The 18660-nt window shown below is 42.8% G+C and overlaps 1 protein-coding gene across 2 annotated transcripts in view; it reads left to right on the top strand.

Annotated features, from left to right (window-relative positions):
• Nucleotides 1-555: 555 nt before the first annotated feature.
• GALNTL6 (polypeptide N-acetylgalactosaminyltransferase like 6) overlaps nucleotides 556-18660 on the top strand; it is an 816075-nt gene continuing 797970 nt past the window's right edge. The window contains exons 1-4 of one of the 2 annotated variants that reach the window (XM_060246534.1): nucleotides 556-690; nucleotides 2214-2290; nucleotides 3483-3629; nucleotides 4755-5069. In XM_060246534.1, the coding sequence (XP_060102517.1) occupies nucleotides 4932-5069 (138 nt within the window). In that variant the 5' untranslated portion in view covers nucleotides 556-690; nucleotides 2214-2290; nucleotides 3483-3629; nucleotides 4755-4931. Of the gene's footprint in view, nucleotides 691-2213; nucleotides 2291-3482; nucleotides 3630-4669; nucleotides 5070-18660 lie in introns of those variants that run through there. The other variant, XM_060246536.1, reaches the window with a different exon arrangement.

Raw genomic sequence — 18660 nt, 5'->3', positions numbered from 1 at the left:
TCATCAGACGAAGATCTGCCTGCAGCAAGCTTTCAGCCATTAATTGAACATCCAGTATAATCAACAAAAAGGGATGACAGTTATAAGACAGGTAATACAAGAAACAGCTACTGTGATGTGCTGGCTAACAATATTTATTAAAATCATTTTAAAACCTTTGCAAATATCCTTTTGTACTTCATACTATGACAGATCCATTTTCACATTTCAATATGACAAGAAAAGTCCTATTAGCACCCAGATGTAAGCTCATTTTGTCAATGGACTTCCTCAGGAGTAATCTTTCATACAATTCTTCCAGGGATATCAGCCTTTTGTTACAACCCTTGTAGCTCTGAAGCAGTAAACAAATCTTCAGAAGCCACTCCCAGCCCACCTAGATCACCCCAACACCATTGCAGTGCCAATGCTGCCAATGAAGCTTAGAGTTGCAAGAGAGGAGGAGAAGTGCTAGACTCATGGCCTGTGGTCAGCTATCAGTTGAAAAGGTGAATAAGTAGTTTCAGGATGACTGCCAAAATTGGCTATAAATTCAGCCAGGAGAAGCAGTAGTTTGTGAATGCAACAAATACACTTTGCCATCATTTGTGCTGTTACTGGACCTTTGGATCTGACAACTGGCTTTTCTAGAACCCCTGACTCTGAACCAGGCTTGCTGCCTGGAACTCGGTGACCCTAGACTGGACTTTGGTAAGCCTGCTCTCTGCAATCCCTGACTTTTACAGTGGACTTTGGTTATTTGCTGCAATCTTACCTCTGACCTGCCTTGCTGAACCCCTGCCCTTACCTCCTGGGGAATCTGCACCAGTACAGTAGCTCTGTTCTCAAACTCCATCTGCTGTGCTTGAAGGGTATAGGTGATACTGGTCGGCTGGGAATGGGTCTGCACTAGTTGTTGTCTGCGAATCCTGACAAGCCAGAAGCTCATTTTCAGCTTCTGCAAGACTGGCTACATGGGGCTCCCTTTCTCCTGAGGAGTCCTTGCTATCACTGAGCCCTGGCTGACTTGCAAAAACTAGCATGCCGGGTTGAGTTTCTTCCATTAGATATATTTCAGATGTCCTTTAGTGAGAGATGTGTTAATTCACTCATCCAGTTTGGTGTAGTGGTTAAGTGTGTGGACACTTATCTGGGAGGACCGGGTTTGATTCCCCACTCCTCCACTTGCACCTGCTGGAATGGCCTTGGGTCAGCCATAGCTCTGGCAGAGGTTGTCCTTGAAAGGGCAGTTGCTGTGAGAGACCTCTCAGCCCCACCAACCTCACAGGGTGTCTGTTGTGGGGGAGAAAAATAAAGGGGATTGTGAGTCACTCTGAGATTTGGAGGGGAGCTGGTGGGGGTGATAGAGGAACATGGAAAGACTCTGAGGTCTCCAGCAGCCTATCAATGCACCCCTTGTGATGATGAGGCTACCAAACCCCTCCTTCCATTGTTGTCCCCTGACAAAGGCTTCCTGCCACTTATGACAGTTCTCCAGCTGCTCCTGCTTAATCACTGCCTCGCACTCACATGGAAAGCATGGGTGGGCTAGTCTGGGACAGATGTGGGACCCATGCCCTAGCAAGGGTCCACCATTCCCTCTTCCTCAGGCCACCAACAGCTGTGGCCCCAGGCACAGGGGGAACTGTCCCACCACTTTCCCCCTCCCCTCTGTCTGGCAGGGCTATGACCATCCAGAAGCTGAGTTCACTCTATGTGTCAGCTTCCCCTCAGCTGAGGGTTCCAGGGACCCCATGATGCCCAGCAACTGTAGGACCATGTAAGTTGCCACTGCTGTGAGCCTCCTCAGAGTCAAGGCATGTAGGTGATCAACAACAGCTCCAAGTATTAGGCATAAAGGAGAGACCTAGTAGACAGAGAACAGAAGGCCCAGGCAGCAGCCGATGCCGATACATCCTGGTCACCCCTGAGGGGGGGGGTCTCCTTATCCTCCTTGACTGCTGGCCCTGGGACCTGGCCACCACAGTCCCCCTCAGCATCACTCAGCTCTATCTTCTCCTGACTGCCAGTGAAGTGCTGGGGCTCTTGCCAAGATGTTCTGGGGATATCAGAGGAGATCTCAGCTATGGAAAAGGGGGCATGACAATGGCAGGGTCATCCTCTTCCATGGGTCCCTGGCTGCTGTGGCTGCTGCTGTATTCTTGGCCTTCCTTGCTGATCTTGGAGGATGGCCCTGTGACAGCATCCCCATCGTATGAATCTCCTGTGTGTAGGAAGGAAACCCATCAGAAGACTGCACTGACCTCAAATTGCAGTGGGTGAAATGTCTGCAACCTACAGCTATGGCCAGGTAGGAGCAGCACCCCACACACTCATCACACAGCAACTCAGCACGGCAGCCTCCCACCACCATGGGAGTATCACCACTCGTGTAACAGTATCCACTCCAGGCAGACCCTCCTGTACTGCCCACTTGCAAGGGACATATTTTGTCACAAGCATTCAGATGTGCTTTCTTTCGGGACCAAATTAATTGTTCCATTACTTCAGAGTGGACATGTCCATGGGCAGACACCTGCTCTGTGGCCATGAGCCAGAAGGCACAGTGCTGAAAGTTGGCAGAACTGTCCCTGGCAATAGTAATGGCAGAGGAGGCATCAGTGACAGCACAACTGACCAAGTGAACAAAATGCCTTCTATGTTCACTTGTGAGTTGCACTGCAGTAACACAACTTGAGAAAAACATTTAAAGGGATCTGAGGGGGTGGGGGGGGGAAGTGGCACAGTTTTGAGGAAAAAATGAAGGGATCCTGGTGACATGAATTGCAAGTGAACTCAGAAGGCTCTAAAGGCCTTCAAGTCCAACCCTGTGCTTTGGAGCATGACGCCCACTATTTAAAATTTCCTTGGAGAGGTGGTTTGACTAAAAACAAACAAAAAACTTTTGCCTAATCTCTGGTGCTTGTTGTGTGGGAAATCTCCCCCACCCCCCGGTGGTGAAATGAAGGCCCATTCCGAAGAGCACACCTGTGTTGCAGCCTGCCCAGGTGCAGGCTGGCTTCTTACTACCCTTAATTTTACTTTGTGTGTCAGGCCCAGGCCCTAGCCTGATTAGCATTTCAGCGGAAGAGGCGCACCTTTTCTTTGTCCCAGCGACTCTGCCAGGAGCCCTAACAAGTGCTTCCCTGCTCCCTTCTTGAAGCCTGACGACCGGCGTCTAGCGGGCTCAGGACTAATTGGCCTGGTAATGTGTCGTCCCCTCTCCGCTGCTCCAACTTGCAAACTAGCTCTAGCGAGCCCAGGAACATGACGCACCAGGCACCCTCCAGCGCCTGCCTTTAGCGCCTCGGTTTGCAACTCCCCGTTCACCTGCAGAGGCAGCGGCTCCGGGAAGCGCTGCTCAGGACTCAGGAGGCCCTCGGGCGTTGCTCCCGCCAGGAGATCCCGCGCTGGAGCTTGTGCCACTCGGCTCCGGGAAGCGGGAGTAGCCTCTTCCTTTGGCGACCCCTCCTTTCCCCACCCTCCCCTTTTTCTTGCCGAAGGAGCCGGTTCGCTGCCGCCGCCGCTGCCGCTTGGGCACAACTGATCATGAAGAAACAAGAGGAGCGTAGGAGGAAGAACCCGGGAGACAATCGGCGCCCCTTCCCATCACCTTCTCCGGGGTGCGGAGCTTTGGACTGGGGGATCAGGTGAGGGGGGCCCGGACTCGGCAGGGAAATCGCTGACGGCGAGGCCTCCCCCCCCCCCATGCCTGGATTTCTGTCGGGGTGTGTGGCTGGATGGACGGCAGTCTGGCGTAAGGCGGGCTCCCCTCCTTTCCACCCCGTCCCTCTCCCGAATTGTGTCTCCGGCACGTGTTCGTCAGTAGCTCTTGGCTAAAAGACGAGCCCAGCCGATCGCGGCCGGGGGAAGGGGCGGTTGTGGCCGAGCAGGGAGGAGGGGCTGGGGAGAGATGAGGGAGCGCCACACATGGGGAGCTTTCCAGGCTCACTTAGAGCTTTTCCCATCTCTGCTCCAGCTATGGGGCTGAGGGAGGCTAGGAGGGTGCTCTCCCTGGGCAACCGGGGGGTGTGTGTGCAAGAGTGTGAACTGGCGTGTCTCTCACCCTGGGACTCAGCGCGGAGACGGCGATAGCACTGTGGGCAGGCAGGGTAAGCCTCCCCGCCTCTCATCTATCTTCCGCCGTGTGCGTGCGTGTGAATTAGAAGTCATGTCAACTGTAGCCTGTCAGAGCGCTTCCCTTCTGCCAGGGAGGATGCTGAAGAGAGGGAGAGAAAGCGGGATGCTCTTTCAAGGCAGAAGATGCTGTTGTGTGCTTGCGGGAGAGGGTGTGTGAGCCTGGCTTTCAAGCTGGGGGCCTCTCTCGTGCCGGGGAAGGTCCCAGGTCAGCTCACCTGGCGATCTCTTTCCTCTCGGAAGAAGCTGGGCTGAGCCGGTGCCAACTGCCCGTTCCTGCTATTGGGAGGGAAGGAGCAGGAGGAATCTTTCCTCTGACAAACTGAGCCTCACTCAGCTTTCCCGCTGGCTCTTCTGCTGCTGTGGGTTGGGGAACTGCTTACCCCCCTTTAAATGACACCGGTCCCCCTTCTCTCCCCCCCAACCCCCGCCCATGGCTGCCTGTAACTTTTGATCATCAGTGGCGGCAGCTGGAGAGCCAATCATATTGACTCTGTTGGTTTGTGTGAATTGGGGTGGGGGGGGGAATCGATTCATAGGCTTTTAGGGGCTCCTGAAACGATGGGGCAGGGCTGTCGTTGACAGGCAGCACAGGTGATAAGCAGGTGGTAACTCCTGTCTTTGTTTTGGATCCATAGATTACAAACTCCCCCTGTGAAGGGGTGACCAAGCTGGCTACAAAGCTGAAGTTTCTGTTTGCTATTTGAGGGTGAATCAGTAAGGCAGAGGAGGAAAGAAGCCTGCCTCCCTCATCGCCAAGGAGGGAGAGGAGCGTACCCATCACCTTGGTCCTTCTCCATCCGCTTCCATTGACCATGAAGAGGAAACAGAAAAGATTTCTACAAATGACATTGTTGTTCGCTGTGACTCTGATTTTTCTGCCAAACATTGGGCTATGGTCTTTGTACAGGGAAAAACATCTGGTGAAATCTACAGAGCTGGGAGAACAGCAGGTAAGTGGAATAAGATCCCAAATTGCAGGGTGCAAATAAGTGACAAGACAAAATATCTGTGTAGCTGCTATAAAAGCTAGGTTACAAATGCTGAAATCCCTTTGTCTTTCTATGAAAAATCCTTGAATACATGCTAAAGATCATGCAAGGGACTGAAGGTTGATTCAGGTGATTTGGAAAGGGTGGGACTGTATCCTGTAAGAGAAAGTTGTAACATGCTAGTAGTACTGGACTTGGAGATCTTGGGAAACACTTGCCTAAACATTTAGTAAGTCTGGCTATAAGACTGAATGCAGTTCTCCACCTTCTCCTGTTGGCATTCTCTTTTGTCAGTAGTAGGGCTGAATTTGATGCCCAAAGTTTGGAAATGAGCAAGCTTCGGTATGTCTGGTAGTATTGGAAGTTTGCTTCTAATCAAAACTCTGCTGATGTGCTCTAAGTTCTAGGATGTCATTACGTGTAACAACATGGATGTGGTATAAATATAACTGGATTTGGTTATCAAATTAAGCACATTGATAAATATAGCTGTTACATTTTAATGCATTATTATCAGTAGTAATTTCTGTAGCATCTTATGGTTTTTATTTCTTCTGCCCTTTCACTACTGTTAGGTAAGGTTGGGTATGAGAGATGGCAGCTTGCAAAAGGCTACTGGATTAAGTGGGGATTCGAACCTGAGCATCTCACAGTTTAACCTGAGCGTTCATCTGTCCAGCACAGTGACTTGTGTTTTTCTCTTAGAATTGGCTTCACTTTTCTACTAACATATCTAAGTGACCCAGTTCTCTTTTCAGCTTAGTAGTGTTGATGTAGTCAGACTCTGTATGCAAAGGTGCACCTCCACTGACTTCTTAGACTATTCTATCTGCTCGTTGTCATAATGTGCTCTTAAGGATTTCTACTTTATGGTCATCTTCATCATCCACAATTAACAGCAGTTAACATAACCTATATTTTTGTCATAATTTTTGACTCATTAAGTTTATGTGTAGCTCATAAACCAAAATAAGACTTGCATTAAATTAAGTGCCTTTTAGAGAGTTGCTTTAATGCAAAACTTTAAATCACTGCTGCTAATAAATTAGGAAAGGCTATATTTCTTTAGCAAGCATTTTCATGATTTTAACTGTGTGATATTTCATATAGATTATAAATGCATCTGGTATATAAGGACAAGGGGTGCAAAAATACAGAAATATTTTATCTTGTAGACTCTTTATCCCTTATATTAGGATATACTGGACACCACAATATATCAACTGATATATTAATAACTTTAATGTCAAGGACTATCACTCAAGTGTATTTTATCCTTCCCATGTAGTGAATGTTTATGAAATACTTTGGTCACTAGCAGACACACCAATGCAGAAGAAATATTTGAAAACCAACTGTGAAGATTTGCTGTGAAGATTTGTTGTAGACATTTTCATGTGTATTAAGAGAAAGTTATGAAGTGTTCTCTGATTCATAATACAACACTGTTGTAGGAGTTTGCATTACCTAAAATCATTGTAGACTGTAGAGACCTTTGGAGCCTAGGTTATAGTATTTTTTTTAAATGTAAGAGTATCATGTTTGGCAATATTTGATTATGCATAAATTTTCAGTCTTTTTAGATGATTTAAGGAATGCTTCTGACACTACAATAATAAGTAGGGCTACATTTTTCTAAGAGCATGACTTCAGTGGACTTAGAAGTATGTTAACTCTGTGACTGCACAGTGAATGACTGATTAACAAATTCTTGTTTACCTTTGGTATTATCTTGAACAGAGAAAAAAGGGTAAGATGCAGAGCAACTTATGAGTGAAGAAACAAGGTGTCAGTTTAAAAATCAATGCACTGACAATGAAGGAATGAACTCTAAAGTTCTCAGTTGTGGCTTGGTGGAACATGGGGAGTGGGGGGGAAAGAGAGAGGATTCCTGGTTCCTGTTAGTAGATCTTCTGAATTCACATTGTGCAAATAAATTGTTCCTGGCTATACATGGGAGTCAATTGACTACCTCACTAAAAGCTAAATGAGATATGACTTAAATTCATGATCAGAATTTCTGGCAGGGGGTTATTAAACCTCTCCCCTCACAGAGTCGTGTTCCTGATCTCAATTACACCCTTAACCCTGTTGTACAGGTATGTGTATTTTTTTAATATGAAGTGAGCAGTGGCTTTGGGTTGCAGTTTAAGATAAATGAGAGTGGGGGAGAGAATTAACAACCACTTCCCCTAGAACTAATTCTCAGATGCAATCTTTCCCCTCTGTTTGTTCATTTGAACTTTAAAAATGAAACATGGAAGATCATTGTCACTGATCTACTATGTAACATCTAGCTAAGCTCTAATGAAACATTTTAAACTGGTCTCAACACCACTGAAAATATTATCTGTTCTGAGAATTGTAATTCAGTATGCTAATAAGTGTGAAGATGAATGTATTTATTGTATTAAATGGAAACTCTATGCCAAGTTGAGACTTAGCACTGCACATTAGGTAGATAAGATGCAAGACTTCCATTGTTAATGTTAGAGTTTTTGGGGTTTTTTGCTTTCTGCTTTATAGTTTAAGGTGCATACAGGAGCAAAGAGCAGAATGCAGTAAATCTGGATTCTTTGTTCCTATGTGTTTATATGGTATCATTTATTTGCATTTAAATCTAGCAAATATGGTAACTTTTCTTTATACCAAGAAAATTACTAGATTTAACTTTAGATCCTGTTTCAATAGAATTTAATCTGAACTGTATTGTGTCTGAGCTGTGCAAAAATGGATAATTCCATTTTATATGGATATATTGTAGAATATACAACTTGGAGATCACAGATGTAATTACAACATAAAAGTCTCAGAAAAAATGTATTTTGCCTGTTTGGGAGTGCTTATGATAGGTAGATAGACATGGTCCAAAGTCTTGTGTAACATACAAAACATATGCCAGTATATTGATACTGATATTGATATTTCTCTAACTCTAGATTTGATGTAAGAGCCCTGTGGCACAGAGTGGTAAAGCTGCAGTACTGCAGTCTGAACTCTCTGCTCACGACCTGAGTTTGATCCCAGTGGAAGCTGGTTTCAGGTAGCTGGCTCAGCTTGACTCAGCCTTCCATCCTTCTGAGGTTGGTAAAATGTGTACCCAGCTTGCTGGGGGGAAAGTGTAGATGACCGGGGAAAGCAATGGCAAACCACCCCGTAAAAAGTTTGCTGTGAAAACGTTGTGAAAGCAACGTCACCCCAGAGTCGAAAATGACTGGTGCTTGCACAGGGGACTACCTTTACCTTTAGAGTTGATGTATTACTTAATACTAATTAGATCAATGTGTAATTAAGTCTAAGGAACCTTAGCTGTTCTGCATTTTATTGTGGGTTTTGACATGATGACTAAAAAAATTCATGAACCATTCAACTGGAGCATGGGTTTTGGAATGGGGCTGGATTCAGCCTGCTTTCTTGCTTAGTCTTACCTAATTCTTTAACTTTTTACAGCTCCCAAGTTTTGTCCATTCTGGTCCCAGCTTAATGTTCTTGGTGGCCAAAGGAGAACCTGTTCTTCCCTTTTTTCTGGTGGAAAAGCTGGTTGGATTCAACCCATTGATTGATGTGTATAAACATTGTTGTAAGAGAAAAATGGTATAAACAAAACAGCTGCTGTTTTGTTTAAAAAAAATACATATGCTTGTAATAATGAGAAGCAATATGGGACAGAAACCTTGGAGGGTTAAAGGTCTGGCATGTTCACAATGAAGTCAACTAAACTACTTGCCATTCTCATCTAAATGGATCTGAATATATACACCATCAGTTCTTTTATTATTATTATTATTATTTAGGTCTGTTTGTGACTGGTTTGTATTTCTTGTGCTACATTAATTTAAAGTACACAGCAGTGCATTGATTGAGTCATTGAGGGGCAAAATGCTCTGCTGTTACTGAGAATTTAACTAGTCACAGAGACAGAAAACAAAAAAGTTAAATATATCTAAGTAGGAAACAGCCACGGAGGGGCTTATCTTGTTAACTGTTAAAAATACCGAAAGATTCACTAGGGAGTACAGGAAACTGCACAGAAAATTAACACTCTTTGTATTGGTCTTCACTATGAAGCTGGATAGGATTCAGTGGCTGAATCATTTTTGTAGTGATGAGGAAGAGTATCTGTAGAAATAAATCAAATTGGAAGTGATAATAAAGTCCTGTACATTAAAAATGACAAATCACTGGTTCCAGATTTCCTTAGGAACTCTTGAAGACATTAAATGTGAAAATATTGCATAGTCTTGGTAGATGATCAATTTGCAACCACAGTCATCTTTATTATAGAGCTGGAACACAGCCACAGAAGCTGATTTCTCTCTCTCTTCTCTCTCAAAAATGACAGGTTTCATTGTGTGTTTTTGGGAATTACAGGCTTGTTGTTCATATGTTTATTCCAGATAAATTGGTGGATAGTATGTTTAGCACTAGATTTATTAAACATATTGAAGAACAAGCCTAGCTGAGGAAGAATCAGCTTGGCTTATACAGGGGACGATGGTAGAAAAAGCCCAGCAGAAACTCATCTGTATGTTAGGCCACACCCCCAAACAAAGCCTGTCGGAACTGCATTCCTGCTCAAAAAAAGTCCTGGTCCTGTCAATGTTTTGGTGTTCTTTGAGTGTAAAAACTCAATTTTGAATAGCTAAAGAAGACATTTATATAATGTTTTCTGAGACATTTTTGACAAAAACACTCATCAAAGCTTAGAATTAGCAATCATGAGAAAGATATGGGTTCTCTTATGTACAGGTAACTGTCTAAAGAACAGAAATCAGAGGGTTGGAATATATAGGCAATTTTTGTGTTGTCAGTAGTCAAGTTCGTAGATGACACAAATTATTCAGAAGGTGAAAATCCAAGCAACCTCTAAAATATTTTCCCCAAGTGGAGTTACTTGGCAATAACATGACAAAATGACATTGAGTTAAAGTAAATGTTAAGCAAAGTTTCGCATATAAACTGAACTCTGAACAAAGCTGTGATTAACCAGGATTGTAGAGTCATGGTGGATATGATACATTGGAGCAGTCCATGGAAGCAATCAAACACACAACTTCTACGCTAGATGCTAGGAATAGAACTGGAAAAGAAAACACCTAGTGCCTTAGTGCGTTTATGGACATCTAAGGTGTGGCTGTATTAGAACTATGTCATACAGTTCTGTTTGCATCATTTTGGAGAAGATGTAGAACTGGAAAAGGGCAACCAAAATGAATAGGGGTTTGATCACCTTTCATATAGTAAAACTGAAGCCTATATATTTCAATTTGCTTTATTACGGTCCATGACCAAATACACAGCACAATGCAGGCCAACAACAACCACATAAACATTGTAAAAATCAAGATGGACCTAAATAGGTAAAACGTAAGATATTTTAAAAATGTGAAAATAAAATATAGGACATTAGTATGAATAATGAGATATGACAAATAATACAGTAGTGGTCAAACATCTAGCTTAAATATAGTACATATAATAAAAAAATTAAAAATTGTACAGCTCCAGAAAAAATATTAACTAGAATACACTGGTTAAAATTACAATCTGTTACCTCGACATTAACTTGTAAGAACCATAAAATGCAATTTGATTGCATGGGAACAAAATTTGGCAACTTTATGCATGGTCTCTGTATTTATATCAGTTTCAGTAGCATTTGTGATAGCATACAGAGTACTCAGGCATTTAAGAAAAGATAAAATACAAGCTTGGAAATATTAAAAAAACAGTCAGTTCAGGACCCCTTCTTTACATAATCCTCACAAATTCTCCTAGCTGCCGCCATAAATTTGGCACAATTAATTGTGAATTGGGGGTTAAAATCTGATAACAGCGTATTTCTGATTTTGAAATCAGAAAACCCGTGACATCCCTCCAACAAAGAATAAATGTACCTTGCTCATATGCCAGGGTATAGGCCACACCCAAACAAAACATGGTCAATCATTTCAACTTTATCTGCACCACAAAGACAAACCCGCTCAGCCATAGGCACCTTTCTAAAGCGGCCCTCAACGACTGCTGAAGGAAAGATATTACAACGGGCCATAGAAAAGGCCCTTCTGTGAGATGGTATTGTTAGAGTTGGAGATAGGGGGCTGGAGCTAACATATATCTCCTTTGAGGGGGAGCAAGATAATCCGGGACCTTGGCAATATTATTCTGTCTCTCAATGTCTTGTAGTCTCTGTTTGACTATGGCCCTGGTTTGATCCAGGGCCTAAAACTGAAGCATTTTTAGTTTAGAAAAAAAAGAAAGTGGGGTGGCCATGACGAGATGATGTATTTCAGGGCACAAGTGTATGAGGCTTTGGAGATTACTGTTGGATCTCAGATCTTTTATCTCTTTAAGAACTGGTCTCTTTGCCTTGACAAAATGTGGTGATTACCACTGGTTTAAATGGCTTTAAAAGGGGATTAAGCAAATTGTTGGCATTTAGGGTTGCCAGGTCCAGCTCAAGAAATATCTGAGGACTTTGGGGGTGGGCCCAGGAAACTTTGGGGGTGGAGCCAGGAGCAAGGGTGGGGCAAGCACAACTGAACTCAGAAGGTAGTTCTGGCAATCACATTTAAAGGGACCACATGGCTTTTAAATGCCTTCCCTCCATTGGAAATAACGAAGGATAGAAGCATGTTCTTTTGGTGCTCATAGAACTGGACCACCTGGTCCAATCTTTTTGGAACTTGGGAGTGTTTTGAGGAGAAGTGCTGAATGCTATGCTGAAAACTTGGTGCCTCTACCTCCCAAAACAGCTCCCCCAAATACCTATAGATCAATTCTCTGTTATACCCTATGGGAACTGATCTCCATAGAGTATAATGGAATGCTTTGCAGGCATTTCTCTCTGCCCCCCCTGCTTTCTGATGACCTTGAAGTGGGGGGGTGGGATGGCTTCCAAACTGAGGGGATCCCTTGCTCCCAAATGGGGATTATCAGACCTAGCACACGTGTCTATCAGTGGCTATGAGCCACAAATAAACCATCCCAGTTCAGAGACAGTATGCCTCTGCTGGGGGGGGGGGGCAGTGGAGAAACAGTATTGTCTTTCAGAACCTAATCTTGGATAGGCCTGTAGGCTGACCCAGCAGTGCTTTTCTTGAGTTGATTATGTAGATCATATGTTAAGGGAGATGTGACATACGAAGTAGCTGCAAGAAGTGACTTACCGAACTCTACAATATATGAAGAAAGCAATCCTGTATATAAAGAGAGCAATCCTAGACACATCTACTTGGGAAGAAGTCCCGTTTTATTCAGTTGGTTTTACTCCTAGGAAAGTGATCCTAGGATTTTAGCCTAAGAAACCATTCCTGCGATCTGCTGAGCATGTTGCTTAGGGTTTGGATATAACTAGTGCAAAAGAGTTTCTTTGGCTGCATCCATCTTCAGAGCTGCATAGCCCAGCAGCCCAGTCCAAGTTCTTGTACCTTGGAGAATTCTAGATGGGGCTTGTGGTTACCTGTTGTCATCTTTGTTTGGCAGCCTAAGTCACCAAAGTGACCTGCATGTCATGGTTTGTTTGTTGCTAGAACAAAGGTGGTTTTCTTTGTTTGTTGCTAGAACAAAGGCAGTCCGGGATCCTTATTTTTTAAAAAGAGATATAAAGTGGAGTCAGTTCCTTGACACAAACATTTCTTCAAAAGAAAGCTCATCTCAGAGGGTTGGATCCTGTCAGTTTTTCTACTTGCTTTTGCCAGATTCCCCTTATCACCATAACCTCCAACATATGCAGCTTGAGTCCATACAGTTCCCAAGATGAAAGGCATAGGTTTTGGATTGGGGGTGGTGGTGGGGAGATCAAAACTTGTCCCTGCTCCTTCTTTTACTGGTGCAAAATCTGGTGGAATTCAAGCCACTAAGCAGAAACCCAGTATTTTAAACAGACTTCTAGATAAGTGTTCTTTAAAATACGATAGTCACTCCCTTGATGAGTCATGTTGAAATACAATCTAGATTAATTTCAAAATGTCATAATTTTACATGGAGTAGGTAGGATTTATAGTTTACCACCATTCTGTTTTTTCTTCAGTATTTTTTCTTCTTTAATTCAGTTGTCTCCAACTTTTTGTATCGTGCTGGCAATACATTATGCATGATTTTACATTTGCATTATTGTTTAAGTATAATATTTAATAAGCAAAGTATTCCCAACTAAGGATTGTTACATGAGAAGATCATTTTTGTAAAAACATGTATACAGACTCATTAAAATGTTGTTTGTCAGGAAAGTGATAACCCAAACTATAGCAACTGAAGCTTCAGACTAAACATTAATGTGCTCGCTGTTCTTTATAAATCAGCCACTCTTGTAGCACCATGAAAACCAGAGAAATTTGAGAGTGGACTTTATTATGTTTTCTTTTACTACCCTGTAAAGTCGGATTGGCACTTTTGAGCACTATTTACATTTTTTACAGCTTATTTTACTTTATTCTGACTCTTTTTTCTTTGTAACTGGAACAATCATATAAAATAATTTTAAATGCCTTCAAAGATGTCTGTATGGTCCATTCCCAAGGCAGGGACTTAGGATGTTAAGTTATTTTCATAACATTCTGATTTTTCTCTTTTAGAATTTTTTGTGGCTAATCTAGCAGTCATTCATTAGTGGATAGGTAACCTTGACAAAATCCTTTCAGTGAATCTCTAATGCGTTTATACTGTATTTTATCTAACTCATAGCATACAAAATATATTCTTTGTGACATAATGGAATGTAACTTTACTATGCCTGCTAAGCATTGTGTGACTTTCAAGTGTTCTAATTCTTATGTCTATGGATCCAGCTGGTGGAGTACCAAGGGGGCAGGGGCAGTCTCCCCTGGGTGCAGTTTAAAGAAGGCTTTTGAAGGGTTCCTTGGAAGCCAGCAGTGTCCTGCTGCCTCCAGCCAAATGTCTTTCCTTTTATTTTTAAAATGCAGTTCTGGCTGGAGCCACTAGGGGTGCCAGCAAGTCTGGGTATAACAAAAAGCTCTAGGGTTGGCTAAGCTTTCATTTTCTCTAAGACTCAAGTGGACTTCCTTAGCAGATCATGCTGATAGCTGCCACAATAGTTAGCCTGCATGTCTCCTATAGTCTCGCCTTTCTCTGCTGTAGCCTTTGTTTTCCTGTAGTCTAGCCTTTCTCTATCCCTTTCTTTGTGCCCAGCTCATCCAGATCTTGCAGAACAGTAGAACAAAAGCTTATACCTTGAATAAAACTTTGTTGTTCTTAGAGGTACCACTGAAGTTAAACGTTGTTCTGCTGCTTCAGATGAAAATGGGTACCAACCAGAATCTATTTTCTGGCCATTATTATTATTCATTTTATTTCATGTTTATTAATGAAAATAATTTTGTCATATAAAGGAGGGACCCTGACCTGGATATCCCAGCCTAGCCTGATCTCGTCAGATCTCAGATGTTAAGCAGGGTCAGCATGGAGGCAGGCAATGGCAAACTACCTCTGAACGTCTTGCCTTGAAAATCTACAGGGTGACTTATGGGAGCCAGCTTGGTGAAGTGGTTAAGAGCAGTGGATTCTGATCTAGGGAATCAGGTTTGATTCCCCATTTCCCCACTTGAAGCCAGCTGAGTGACCTTGGGTTAGTCCCACAGCACTCTCAGCCTAAAAATAAGCATAGCTTGCCACCTAATGGTGCAAGAAAAAAGAGAGCTACAGCTTCAGGCAGCAAAAGAGTCCTTTGGGATCTCCTGTCTACTCTACACACCTCTATTCTACCTTCCTCTGGAATGGCCAACCAGAATGGGTGTGGAGAGCTCCTTCATTTGCTGTACTCAAGAGGGTGTGTAAGATGATTTTATTTCAGAGAGCATTTGGTGGAGGGTAAACTGTTTTGGCAGATTAGGCTTTGCTTTTAATGGTGCAGTGTTCTTGTTGCCCTGACCTGGGTGACTCAGGCTACTGCTGTCTCCTCAAATTTAGGAAGCTAAGCATGGTTGGCCTTGGTTGGTATTTGGATAGGAGACTACCAAGGAAGTCCAGGTCACTATGCAGAGAAAAGCAGTGGCAAACCACCTTTGAGCATCTCTTGCTTTGAAAGCCATATGAGAGTTGTCAAGGGTCAGCTGCAACTTAATGGCACTTTCCACCACCGCTGGTGTACTTGTTGACTGATGGCTGTGGTGTTTTTGTGTTTTTAAGCTTTTGTTGCTTTGTTTGAATCCAAGGAGATAAGGCAGGATATAAATATGTTCAGGGTTTCTTTTGAGCAGGAATGTGCAGGAACAAAGTTCCGGCTAGCTTGGTGTCAGGGGGTGTGGCCTAATATGCAAATGAGTTCCTGCTGGGCTTTTTCTACAACAACCCCCCCCCGAATATGTCAAATAAATAATCTATATAAGCAGACATCTATAACCATGCAAGGCTGCACTGAACTATTGCTTTAGTGCCTGTAAACTCAGAGTTGCTAAGGAAAGTTCACAATCCTCTGTCAGGAAATTAAAAAAAAAAATGAGGTTCCCGTTCACAGCCGGATTGGTGGACTAAGACACAAATTCAGTCCAGATATGTGAAGGATAAGACCCTTGGTTTTGAAAAGAAAATGAATGAATTACATCAGATATGGATTGGCATTGAAGATAAATTGATTACTAAAATATATAGCTTATTGTTGGGAAGAAGAATGCAAGAAGAAATTGTCAAAGAGAGTATGGTCAAATGGATGCAGAACATTGGTTATACGATTGGACTAGCAGATTGGGAGAAGTTATGGAAAATGAACATAAAAATGACCAGATCATCGATCTTTAAAGAAAAAATATATAAGACGATTTACAGATGGTATGTTACCCCTGAGAAGCTTTCAAAGATGTATCAGAATACCTCTAATAGATGCTGGAAATGCCACAAAGCAGTTGACTCGTTTTACCACATGTGGTGGCTATGCGAAAAAGCAAGAAACTACTGGATTTTAGTGCATACTTGGCTACAAAAGATACTCAAAATAAATATAAAACATCTACCTGAATGTTACCTTTTGAGTATATATCAATCCCACATTTCTAAAATGCAAACTAAATTCTTAGTCCATGCAACTACTGCTGCGAGGATTGTATATGCAAGGTATTGGAAGGTACCACAAACTCCCCCAAAAGAAGAATTTGTACAAAAATTGTTGGAAGTAGCTGAAATGGATTTTCTTCCAATAAAATTGTCTGAAGGCAATTTAAGCCAATGTAAAGAGGTATGACAACCTATGTATGATTCGTTGAATTTGTAGGATCTGTTGCAACACGAGAGAAGGGTGAGGAAAAAGGGAAATGATGATCTTGATGGATGAAATAAGTGTTGAAATAGACCAAGTTCTCATTCTCCAATTTTGTTTGTTATTTGTTAGTATATTGGTAGTTATTTGTTTGTTTAATTGTAGTTTTTTGTATTTTGTTTTGTAACTTTATGATAAAAATAAAAACATCATTCATGGCAAAACCCCACCCCCACCCCCCAAAAAAAACAAGGTTCCTCAAGGCATTTGAGTCCAATTATTCCTCTGACTAGGATTGAGAAATATGGATAGACATATACTAAAGGGTATTTTTAGCTTTCTTCCATGCAGCAGATCATTTTGAACTGTGCCATTTCCCAGTACAGGGAATGGGAACAAAAGTATTCTCTGCACCTAGAAAACTAGCATGTCAGTGAGAAGGGTTCTATCCTAACCCTTCCCCTACCATGGTAGTTTTATGTATGTAGGAATTTTTTTTTAATTGGGTCATCCCATCATGTCAGCCTATGCTTGCAGTTTAAACTGGTACAATCCAGGCAGAGATGTTCCACATATTGGAAGACCTCCCAGCCTTCTCTTTGTTGTCTGCCACCACTTGGATCAGTGGGGGGAAAATTTGGCAGTGACATGATGCCATTCCTGGAAGATACCCAGAAGTGACATCACATAGCCAGGAATGGATTAACAATTAGGTCAACTGGACACTGGCCTATGGGTCCCCATGCCTTCAGGGGCCCTGGGCTACTTCCCCCCCCTTTTCCCCAGCAACTGAGCTGCTCTTTGCCCGACTTACCTGGTATGGCCTCTGCTGGCATCATCACCAAGTTTGCCTCTCTCTGCCTCTCCCCCACAGCTTAGTAAAAGGGGCCTTTAAGGAGGTGCCTGCAGGCTGCAGCAGGGACCATGGGTGGTGGGGTGGGTGCTCTGACTCTGAGATAATATGTGAGGGGACCCTTTTCAACTGCCTAGGGGCCTCCATAGGGTTTAATCTGGCACTGCACATAGCTGACATGAAGCTCTGGGATTCAAACAAAACTCTGATAAGAGGTCATTCTTCTGCTCCCCACCCCTGCCCCCATCCAGGTAGTTGCCAACCATTGGCAATCCTCGCCTCATTCAATTTGCTGTTTATAAAGACCAGGCTCATCATGCATAACTGTAATGTTTAAAGGGTTCCATTTCCAAAAAGCAAAATGGATGCATTTGTGTGCATATACTGCAGGGTAGTTTGAGTAAGCAATTTTTAAAATGCTAGTGTTTTTATTATTCCTTAAGAGCACCAATTATTATTTTTATTCATTAACAATATGTTTCTGTGGTGTTCCATTTGCTAAAGGGAGCCCTCCTGTGGCTAATTTAATACTTACTAATTTGCAGGGATATTATCAAACAGAGAATATTTGGAGAGATAAAAATGTATCTTACATTTCAGTCCTGTTTGCATTTTGCTATAGCTACAGTGCCAGTTCTTCTATTCTTAAATTAGTTTTTATATTTCCTGTGTTTGCACAGGGGTTAATACTGACCCGTTTTAAACATGTTCAAGCATTAAAAAATTTTGTGCACTTATAAACTCGTGGCCTTTTTTCCTACATGGAGGAGGCCATATGGTTGCTATTCTCCGTTTGAGGCCTGGAGTTCTCCCAGAATTATGGCTGGTTTCTGTCATCCATGTGATGAAGATATAAGAAATTGTCATAATACTTGGCAGGGTAAATAAGTAATTTAAATAAAATGGAAATTGTTTAAGTGGCTGCTTTCCTTCAATCATGATCAAAGTGGCATGGGAAACAGATGTGCCACAGCAGTTGCCATGCTCATACATGAATTGCTCCTCTGTTAGAATTTACAGAAGTGGGCCTGACATAGCTGTGCCCTAGGTGGAGACTTAGAGCCAGTTTGGTGTAGTGGTTAAGTGTGCGGACTCTTATCTGGGAGAATTGGGTTTGATTTCTCACTCCTAGGGTTGCCAGTCCCCAGGTGGGGGCAAAGGATCCCCTGGTTTGGAGGCCCCATTTCAGGGTCATCAGAAAGCGGGATTGGGAGGGGAGGAAATGTCTGCTGGGCACTCTATTATTCCCTATGGAGACCGATTCAGCCCTCAAACTGTTCATTAGCAAAGTGATTTCACATATATGGTGCTGAACTTTGGGGGTGGAAAGATCAAATACTATCTAGTCTGCAGGCAATACAGAACTTTTTAAGGCATATTTTGGCACTTCCAAAAGGAGTACCATCTGCCCTATTAACTCTGGGCGGACCTCTGCCTTCCATCAATCAGGGCATGCGTACATTTAGCTGTGTTAAAATCTCAGAAGAAAT

The sequence above is a fragment of the Heteronotia binoei genome, chromosome 9 (assembly GCF_032191835.1).
Source record: "Heteronotia binoei isolate CCM8104 ecotype False Entrance Well chromosome 9, APGP_CSIRO_Hbin_v1, whole genome shotgun sequence".
NCBI classification, from domain to species: Eukaryota; Metazoa; Chordata; class Lepidosauria; order Squamata; family Gekkonidae; genus Heteronotia; species Heteronotia binoei.
Note: the sequence above shows the minus strand (reverse complement) of the source record. Positions and strands in the feature narration are given on the sequence as shown.